The sequence below is a fragment of the Delphinus delphis genome, chromosome 19 (genome assembly GCF_949987515.2).
Source record: "Delphinus delphis chromosome 19, mDelDel1.2, whole genome shotgun sequence".
NCBI classification, from domain to species: domain Eukaryota; kingdom Metazoa; phylum Chordata; class Mammalia; order Artiodactyla; family Delphinidae; genus Delphinus; species Delphinus delphis.
In genome coordinates this window covers 48564169-48573948 of record NC_082701.1, presented here as the reverse complement: position 1 = coordinate 48573948, position 9780 = coordinate 48564169, and the positions used below count along the sequence as shown (strand labels likewise).

Here is a 9780-nt window from a genome sequence, read left to right as displayed (position 1 = left end):
CTTCAAGACTACTGATTCAGCCCCCACTTCGTTCAGAGGGTGAACGCACGCAGAGGGCTGCCCCTGCAGACTGGGGAACCTGGGTCAGAGCAGGCGGTCCAGGGTGCGGACGCCCAGAGGCCCATGCTGAGCAGCCCTGCATCCTTGGCCCAGACTGCCCACCTCCCCGTCTCCTGCTTCTAATCCCAGCAGAGACACCTTGAGGCTATAAATAACATAGGTCCAAAGGCCTATATCCACGGGCTTTGTACTGGCCACACTTTAATCGGGCTGCCAGCAGCCAGGCTGAGGGACCCGCGCTGGCGTGGCCTCGTGCTGGGTGCAGGCACAGGCTCAGGCCTCCCACCGAGGGTGTTGACAGCTCAATTCCCAGCCCAGCCACAGGCGCTGCCAGCTCTCTAGCTGGGCGCGAAGAAGTGGCAGGTGCAGCTTGGCCAGGGTCCCGGAGCCGCAGTCAAAGGTGGGCAGAGGCACTGATACAGTGGAGGCCGCCCAGAAAGGTGCGAGCAGGGTGGGTGGGACCTCCTCGCTGCAAGGCAGGGGCCTCAGGGGTCCTCTGGGGAGGCATCGGTGCTAGGAAGCAGGCGTTGGCTCTCCATGGCCTCGCTGTGCACGTCCTTGCTGTCGGGGATCCCTGTGGGAAGAAATCGCTCAGCCAGCCCCAAAGGAGGCAAAGGCGTTTGGGGACGAGGCCTGGGCACAGCCTGTCATGAAATCCTCTAGCTTCCGTTTTCAAAATAAATTCCAGATCCGACCCGTTCTCCCCACCTTCGATGCCACCACCATGGTCCCAGCCCCGCTGCTCTCCCCTGACGGCTGCAGGGCCTCCTGTGGCGTCTCTGCTTCAACACTAGCCCCCTGCAGTCTGTTCTCAACACAGCAGCGCCAGAGTGGTGCTTTTAGGATGTAAATCAGACACCCTGGGGCTTGTGCACTGGAAACCAGAAAGCAGCTCCCATCTCGCTCTGTGTAAGGCCTCAGTCCCTGCAAAGGCCCCCAAAGCCCCCACGCTCTGGTCCCATTACTGTCACCCTCGTCCCAACCACTGGCCCCCTTGCTCCTGGCTCCAGCCACACTGGCCTCCTTGCCAGTCTTCAAACACAACAGGTCCATTCCTACCTCGGGGCCTTTGCACTAGCTTTTCCCCCTGCCAGGAGCACCTTCCCCCAGATAGCTGCATGACTCAGTCCCTGCGCAGTGCGGACCTCTCTGACCACCCTTTCAAAAACTGCAACCTGCCCCCACCTGTTCCTCTCTCCCCACTTTCCTGCTTTATGTCTCTCCGTAGCACTTATCACCTTGAACATACTCTATCTTCTACTTCTTCTGTTTGTTTCGCTTCATGGGGGCTCGGACTTGGTGTTCACTCCCCAGCATCTGCAACCTTGCCTGGCACATAGCAGGGACGTAATAACTATGGGTGAATGGATGAACAAATGAACTAGCCAGGGGCTCAGCGGGTGGGTGGTGATCCTGCTCCTATAGGGTCAGCCCTGAGCCTGGTATGGGTGCAAGGTGGCAGGGGTACCTGTCTGCCGGGCCTGGGCCTGGGCCTGGTCTCTCTCCAGGTGCAGTGCAGTCAGCAGGAAGCAGCCACCACCCAGGACGATAACGAAGGCGCAGCACAGGAAGCTCTGTTGAAGGCTGAGGAAGCGCTGCAGGTAGGAGTCGGGACGCGCAGCCCGCAGGGCGCTGGAGATCTGCAGAGGAGACAGGCTGGGTCTGTCGGGCCCACCAGACCAGCCTCCAGGCCTTCAAGTGCACTTCCTCCCTGGACCCCTGCCATCCACCCAGCCTTACAAGTCCAGTGAGGTAGGGGCTGCCGGCATCTCCCAGGATGTGGCCCACTGTGATCTGAAGCGCCTCTGCCGTCCCCCGGCACCTGGGTACCACCACGGACTGCAAAACACAGAAGCACCAAGGGAGCTCCCCAAGCGAGGGCAAGGAGTAGGTGCCCCCTCATGCCCCGGCTGGCAGGACCAGCCTGGCAGGGTGACAGGCTGGCCAAGAGAGTGGGATGGCAGGGGGTCGACGAACCCAATGCCTGAAGCCCCACCACTGAGCCATCAGGTCGCCTGGAGGCTCAGGAAGGCTCCCTGGTCCCCTGGGATGGAGCTGCCAGGTCCCTGATGAAGGCCACCCCTCTTGAGGATTCATTGTTAAATCAGGGCGACCAGGCATGGCTGTGACAACAGTGATGGGGCAGGTGTGTCGCAGCTCAGGGGCCCACAAGGCAGCAGTGTGGGCTGTGGGGTGAAGAGCGGGTGCACAGCTAGGCGCCTGCACGTGTGGGCGCCTGGGCGGAGTGGTGTGGAGGGCTCAGCCCCCATCTCAAGAAGCCTCTCTGGGCAGAGACCGAAGGCAGGCTTGCTGAAAAGGCCCACTTGGGAGGTTAAGAATATGAATTCCAGAGTCAGATTGTCTGGGTTCCAATTCCAGACAACCCCCAACTCACTAGCCGTGTGACCTTGGGCAAGTCACTTCACCTTTCCGTGCCTCGGACTCCTCAACCCCATATGGGGATAATAATAGTACCTACATAAAGGGTTACTTTCATTATCATTCCTCATCTGATACCTGGAGGACATCAGGCTGAAATCATGCCCTATGATTCTAAGGGGCAGAAAGCTTCCAGGCATTTGAACATGCTGTGCCTTCTGCTTGGCAAGCCTTCCCCTCTCTGGTCCAGCTGGAGCATCCCCATTCGTCCTTCAGGACTGACCTTTGGGTCACCGCCTCTGTGAAGCCTTCCCAGAGTTCAGGTGCCTGCCCTGAGCTCCCCCAGCTCGTGCGCACCCCTAACTGAAGGCACATCCCCCTCAGCTGGAAGGTTCATGGTCCTCCTCCCCTTACCCTTACATTGTCCAGCAGCAAAGCTCCTGCCTAAGTTCTCTTGGGGTCCCTGGGGTTCAGCAAGGCACCAGGCACAGAGGGGACTAGCTGAAAGTTTGCCAACTCAATAAGTCAAGTAGAACCATCATGGAGGCTGGTCTCAGGAGAGGCCCTGCCAGAACCCAGGGCTGCAGCACAGGAGGGGAGGGAGGCAGGAGGTTGAAGTAGAAGCCACACGTCACACAGTGAGCCACACGTCTCACCCCAGAGCCCTAGCCCCAAGGCCTAGCTGTCCATAATCTGAGCCCATCCGAGAATAATAACAATGATAATAATTATTATTATAATAATTAACATTTATTAAATGCTTCCTGTATGCATTTTCTGTATCTCATATACATATATATATATCTTATATATCCACTCAACCAACCCATGAGGGAGATACGATTACTAGCCACATGTTACAGATGGGAAACCCTCCACAGAGAGGGTGAGTAACTTGCCCAGGGTCACCCAGCCAGGAAATAGTAGGGCTGAGATTTGATCCCAGGCCTTCTTCTCCAGGGTCTGACCTTTGACCATTCTGCTGTTAGAAGCAAGAAGGAAACTTTCCAGCAATGTTTACGCATTTTTTATAGAACATTTGGAAAACAGTGAGAAGAACCAAGAGGAGAAGCTCACCCCAAGCCCCGAAAACCGCTAACTGGCAGCGAGAGCAGGGAAGGGAACTCCAGACAGGGGACGGTGTGAGCCAAGGTGTGAAGGCCAGAGCCTGGGGACTGGAGAGAGGGGTTTGTGGGTGGGCAGGGCAGTAAGAGTCACTCTTGAGGGTGACCGGCTGGTCCCGGAGTCACCGGCGCTGAGCCACTCTGTCCAGGTGGTGAGAGAGGCCGGGCCTCCCACCCATCACCTAGACCTGCCAACAAGCCTGAGAAGGAACTGACCACAGCTTTGCACCTTCCCCAAGTGCTTCCTTCTCACCCCATAATTATGTGATTACTCACTGGTGGTTCTGGGCAGAAGGGCAGGGCCTCCTAGAAGATGGACTCTGAGTGTCCAAAAAAGTCCGTGCAGGGGCTGGTTGGACCCTCCCTTCCTCCTCTCCCAGGAACTCCAACCTGCGGGACCTGGACCAGCCCTTGATGCCAGTGGCGGGAGAGGTAGGTCTCCCCCTGCCTGTTCTGGGTCCCCAGGGTCTCCACGTAGCCAAGGGTCAAGGCTGGGCCCCACCAGCAGCTAGAGAGCCCAGCAGGTAATTTTAGAAGTTCAGAGGCTTTTGGGTTGCCAAAACTCCAGGCACACTCTATTCCGAGATAAAAACCCCTCTGTTTTTGACTCGCCCTTCTTAGAAGAGCTGTTCCCTTTATATCCAGGGGCATAACCAGCGCCAATCCAGGGCGCGCATCAAGGGAGTGCAGAAAGTCGGTTACTGGTTACTGCACCAGTCACCAGGTGCAGACTCCCTGGCAGCCTGCCTCACGTTCCCCACTCAGCCCTCCCACCCAGACACCCCTGGGAGGGTGAGACAGACAAGTGAGCAGACGGCTACCTAGGGGCAGCAGGCAGAGCAGGGAAGCATAGAGACCAGGAGGGTGATGAGCCCCCAGCAGGAGGGGGTGGCGATGTGCTGAGGAGGTGGGAGGTGAGCCTGGTGGCGGATTTCCAGCACCCTGGAGGACAGACCTGGAGCGAGTCCCCCTTCTACCCTACTCCCCACGGTTGGCGGTGGGTAAGCTGGAGCGGGGCCCAGACAGACAGGAGGGTGTGGAGGGAGCCAGAGACCCCATCAGTAGGTCTGGGGAAGCAGGGAGTTCATCTGGGGAGACACACTCTCCAGCCTTCCAGGAAGCGAGGCGCTCCGAGGCCCCGCCGGGCAGGGGGAGGTTGCCGGAGGTGGGTCTGAAGTGGGTCTTGGCTGTGAGGAGCCAAGGTCCTTTTTATTAACTCACCCACCAGGAGGTAGGGGCTTCCCAGCGTGCAAAGAGTGAGCTCCCCGTCAGAGAGTAGGTGAACAAGGGGACGGACTGCACTAGTCAGAATGTCGCAGAGGGTTTACGAGCTGGGGAGCTGGCTACACTAGACCGGTGTTTTCCAGTGCGTTCCGAGGAACGGCTCTACCGGGATCACGCAGGACATTCGACAGCAATGCAGATCCCTCGACCCAACACAGACCCAACTGAATCAGACCCTGAAGACACAGGGCCTGGAAGCTGAATCTGTAACAAGCTCCCCCAAACCTGATTCTTAGGTTCAGTGAAGTTTGGGAACCACTGAAGAGCCCCTGAGGTCTCTCCCCCAGGGAGAATCTGGATTCTCCTCCTTGCGGATAAGCAGATCAAAGAGAGCCGTATCCCTGAGGCAGGACTGACATGGGGCCATGGAGCCCACAGCAACCCCGCAGGAACGTGCGTGATACAGGCTTAGCTCACTCTGCCCGCGTAGCCTGGGCGTAACTGGTAGGTAGGTACCACCTTCCTGCACACTTGAGCAAACCAAGGCCAGCCAGAGAGGCGCAGGACTGGGAGTGGAAGCAGGTGGACTGTTCCAGAATCCTGGCTCCTGGGCTCTGCTGCCCTCTCACCTTCTGTGCTTCAGGAGCAAGGGCAGCCAGCAGGGACCTCCCTGCACTTCCTGCCCCTGCCTTGCTGCACGCTACTTCCTCCCCAGCCCCATCCCACCCCCTGCTGGCCTCTCTCCACCCATCTCCCCTCTGGGCCCCTGGAGCCTGCTCCTGCCTCACCTCTAGAAAAGCAACCCCAGCTACCTATGACCTGCCAACTCCAGCTACCACCCTCTCTCTCCTCTCCCCTGCGCAGCTTCTTACTCTCCAGGTCATGTCACCTCCCACCCTTCCTCACCCTGCCCCCAGCTGCCATCTGTCTGCCCTCCACCCCACAGCTGGGAGCCCCCCGCTGCCGGACACCACTCCCCCCTGGAGCCTTCCCTCTCTCTCTGTCAGGGGACTGAGCTCCAAGAACCGCAGGGACTGGTCCAGCTCCGGCCACCAAAGTGTCACAAGGCTGTCCTCCACTGAGGGACTTTGGGAAGGTGGGGAGGCAGGGGAAGGGGGGCTAGAAGCCTTCCTGGGATGACAGGCCCCACTAAGCTTTAGGGGCTGGAGGCCTCCAAGCCGGGGGAGGACCATGGGGAACACTAAGTAGGCTGGATCACGTCCAGCCCGGCCCCCTGGGCCCCCTGGGCAGTGCCAGCCAGCTCCCCAGCAGACCCAGATGGCTCAGACTATGGCTGACTGGCCCCCTCACCCCTCCTCGCCTGTCCCCAGCCCACACACAGCTCTACAAAAAGCCTGGCTCTGCCAGGTTAATCATTCCTGCAAACACAGACACGGTGGTGGTGGGGGAGCACACACAGGCGCAGTCTTCACATATCTGCAGGGCTGCCGTGTGCAGCAGGGAGCAGGCGGGGGGAGGGGGGGACGTGGAGGAAGCTGCAGGGGGCAGGATTCAGAGGACAAGTGGGCAGCCCCACTCAAGACAACGTTTGCCTGGGACTTCCCTAGCGGTTCCACACTTCCAATGCAGGGGACACGGGTTCAATCCCTGGTTGGGGAAGTAAGGTGCCACATGCTGTACAGCTTGGCCCAAAAATAAAGGATTTGCCAGCACGATTCCCCATACAGAGGGCTTTCCTTCAGGCTATCTTGCTTACCCCGCCAGGCTGGTTATGATTACCTCCTTTTTTTTTTTGCGGTACGCGGGCCTCTCACTGCTGTGGCCTCTCCCGTTGCGGAGCACAGGCTCCGGACGCATAGGCTCAGCGGCCATGGCTCACGGGCCCAGCCGCTCCGCGGCATGTGGGATCTTCCCGAACCCGTGTCCCCTGCATCGGCAGGCGGACTCTCAACCACTGCGCCACCAGGGAAGCCCATGATTACCCCTTTTTATAGACAAGGAAACTGAGGCCCAAGGCCATTCAGCAAGTCTATGGCTGAGTCTGGGATGGAGCCCAAGTCTCCTGCCTGGAAGGAGGAAAAGAGAAGACGCGCCAGCCCTGCAGCTGATACACCCACCCAGGAGTCAAAGACAGGACAGCCCTGTCTACATCCACTGAGCCTGGGCCAAGAAGAGGGCCAGAGCATCTAGACAGAGAGTGAGCCTCCCGTCCACAGCAGTATTCAAGCAGGTTTTGTTGGCTAATTAAATGACTACACTTCCCCACAGCCCTTTCAAACTCAGATTCCAGGATGCCAGGATTTCTCTGGGAGATGGAAGATGAGAAAGTAGGAACCACTAACTTGCTGTCAGAATCCCAGCCAGCATTCTCTGTGCCAGGAACAGGGCAAAAGCTTTACATGGATAATCTCATTTCACCCTCACAGTAATCCAGGAGGTATTTTCATCTCCATTTTCCACACAAGGAATCTGAGGCTCGGCGACACAAAGTGACTTGCCTAGGTCACACACAGCTAGTAGGTGGCAGAAGCAGGGCTGAATCCCAGGTCTGTTTCCTGAATCCAGGTTCGTGCCCCTGCACTAGACCCCCTTCAGGACAGCTCTCAGCCGACTGCAAGCTGCTCTGGTTCCCTCATGCCCACCCAGCCCTGGACTACCAGGAGGCAGGAGGAGGGCTCTTGGGGTGTCCCTAGGTCTGGGACCCTGTGTAATCCACAAGGGCACAGCCCTTCAGTGTTTAAAATGTTTCCCTGCACTTCTCCTAGAAGGAGGCAGGGAGGCTGGACGGAGAGTGTGAGGCTCAGGGAGGGTCTTGCTAGACTCTGGACCTAGCAGTCATGGGGTCATGATAGCATCAGCCCTCATTATAGCCCGAGCTGGCCCCTTGCCTTGCAGCCCATGATATGGGAGCTGGGGTGGCCTGGACCCACCTGGGCTCTGTGGCCCTGAAGTCCAGCATCCGTGTCTGCACACCCAGAGTGGAGGCCAAGGAGCCTGCTTGCTGAGAAGTGCAGTCAAGGAAGAGGGAGGGAGGCCTGGAGTCAAAAAGCCCGGGCCCAGGCTTCCCTGGTGGCGCAGTGGTTGAGAGTCCGCCTCCCGATGCGGGGGGCACGGGTTTGTGCCCCGGTCCGGGAGGGTCCCGTGTGCCGTGGAGCAGCAGGGCCCGTGAGCCATGGCCGCTGGGCCTGCGCATCTGGAGTCTGTGCTCCGCGGCGGGAGAGGCCGCAGCAGTGAGAAGCCCGTGTATCGCAAAAAAAAAAAAAAAAAACCCGGGCCTCAGTCTTGGCTCAGTGCCTCTGCAGGCTGTGTGACCTTGGTTCAGGCACCTGCCCTCTCTGAGCCTCCATTTGCTCATCTACAAAATGGGAGTGATGGTCAAAGGATATGTCTGAGACTGTCAGGGAAGCCCCTGGTCCAAGGTGACTGTTCATTGACCTTGGTCCCCTACCCCATGGTCTCTGAAGCCCCTCCTGGCCTCTAGGCCACTCAACAGCAGAAGTCCAGCTCTGAGCAGGACAGACTCCAGCTGCCCCTGCTCGAGAGGCCCCAGGACCAGCCCTCCGTTCCGACTCTCACACCTACCAGCAGGATGTCAGCAACCACGGCCCAGTTGCAGGACAGGAGCAGCTCCCCGAGGGCCAGGAACACCTGTGAACAAAGGGTGGCCAGGATGAGGCTCCCTGGATCTCAGTCACCAGCCCCTCCCCACACTGTTTCTTCCCACCTGTGGAGAAGGAGACTGAGGCTGCCCAGAGGAAGGACCCATCGAGACTTCCTGGGGTGGGTGAGGTTTGCAACTGTTTTCCCAGCTGCGACAGCCTCCAGAGTGGGTGGACATTCCCATCTGGGCAGACTGGCAGCCGTGACCCAGAGAGGAATGCCAGGGCCCGGGCCTGGGAAGAGCACTCCCCCTGATGGACGGCCCCCAGGGTCTAGCCACTGAGGTCACCCAGGGAGGCAGCCAGGACTCCCAGGCCACGTTTAAAGGTGCAGAAACAGGCACTTCCCTGGTGGTCCAGCGGGTAAGACTCCGTGCTCCCAATGCAGGGGGCCCGGGTTCAATCCCTGGTCAGGGAACTAGATCCTGCATGTGTGCTGCAACGAAGAGTCCACATGCTGCGACTAACAAGTCCACATGCTGCAACTAAAGACCCCATGTGCCGCAACTAAGACCCGGCACATCCAAAATAAATAAATAATAAATAAGTAAATATTTTTTTAAAATAAATAAATAAATAAAGGTGGAGAAACAGAGGAGAAAGGTCCAGGACTTGCCCACCCTCCCCTTTGTTCCCCTAAGGCCTGTGTACACTAAGGAGGTGCCTACTGCATGCCAGCCAGACTGCCCAGTCCAGGCCTCCTATCAACAGCCCCTCCTAGGCCTTCCCCTTCCCAGACCCCGAGAGCAGCACAGGGAGGTGAGCAAGGCTGAGACAGTAAACTGTGCCCGGGTCAGGGCCAGGGCTCGTCTGAGGTTGCCAGCTGGCCCAGGGCAAAGCCATCCTGAAACACGAGGCTTCCGGCCCCCGTCCAGTGCCCACCCCCACCCCGGGCACCTGTGGGGCTGGGATAACCTTGTGTGCCCACCCTCCGCCTCGCCATCTGGAGGCCGCTGTGTACCTGTCTCTCCCAGCTCCCTGAACCCCCCACCTCGTGCCAAAGGATTAGGACAATCCTCATTCCACTCACTCAAGAAGAGTTTAATGAAGCGGCAAGAAGGAGGGGGAAAGTCTCATTTCTCAGAGCTTCTAAGGGCTTATTGCTGGAGGGGAATTAGTCATTCCTGGAGTCACGGGGCTGTGCCTGGGGCAGCCCAGGCTCTGGATCCCAAAGGCCTACAAGCACCCAGGACCGCGGAACCGAAGGCCCACTGCCTGCACACTGACTGCGCGCCAGGCGTTTCCACTCTTGTCACCCATCCAGCTCTCAGCCACCTCATAAGACACGTATCATTACATCCACTCCACACATGAGAAGACTCAGGCCGACGGTCACACATCAAGTCACTTTCTGGTGAGCCCCTCTCCCCTGC

The 9780-nt window shown here is 58.6% G+C and overlaps 1 protein-coding gene across 4 annotated transcripts in view; it reads right to left on the bottom strand.

The window, feature by feature from the left end:
* Positions 1-235: 235 nt before the first annotated feature.
* SPNS3 (SPNS lysolipid transporter 3, sphingosine-1-phosphate (putative)) overlaps positions 236-9780 on the bottom strand; it is a 69854-nt gene continuing 60309 nt past the window's right edge. For all 4 annotated transcript variants that reach the window (XM_059998112.1, XM_059998109.1, XM_059998110.1 and 1 more), the window contains 4 exons: positions 8331-8396; positions 1801-1899; positions 1529-1700; positions 236-634 (listed from right to left, as the gene is read on the bottom strand). In XM_059998112.1, coding sequence (XP_059854095.1) covers positions 546-634; positions 1529-1700; positions 1801-1899; positions 8331-8396 — 426 coding nt within the window. In that variant the 3' untranslated portion in view covers positions 236-545. The remainder of the gene's footprint in view (positions 635-1528; positions 1701-1800; positions 1900-8330; positions 8397-9780) is intronic.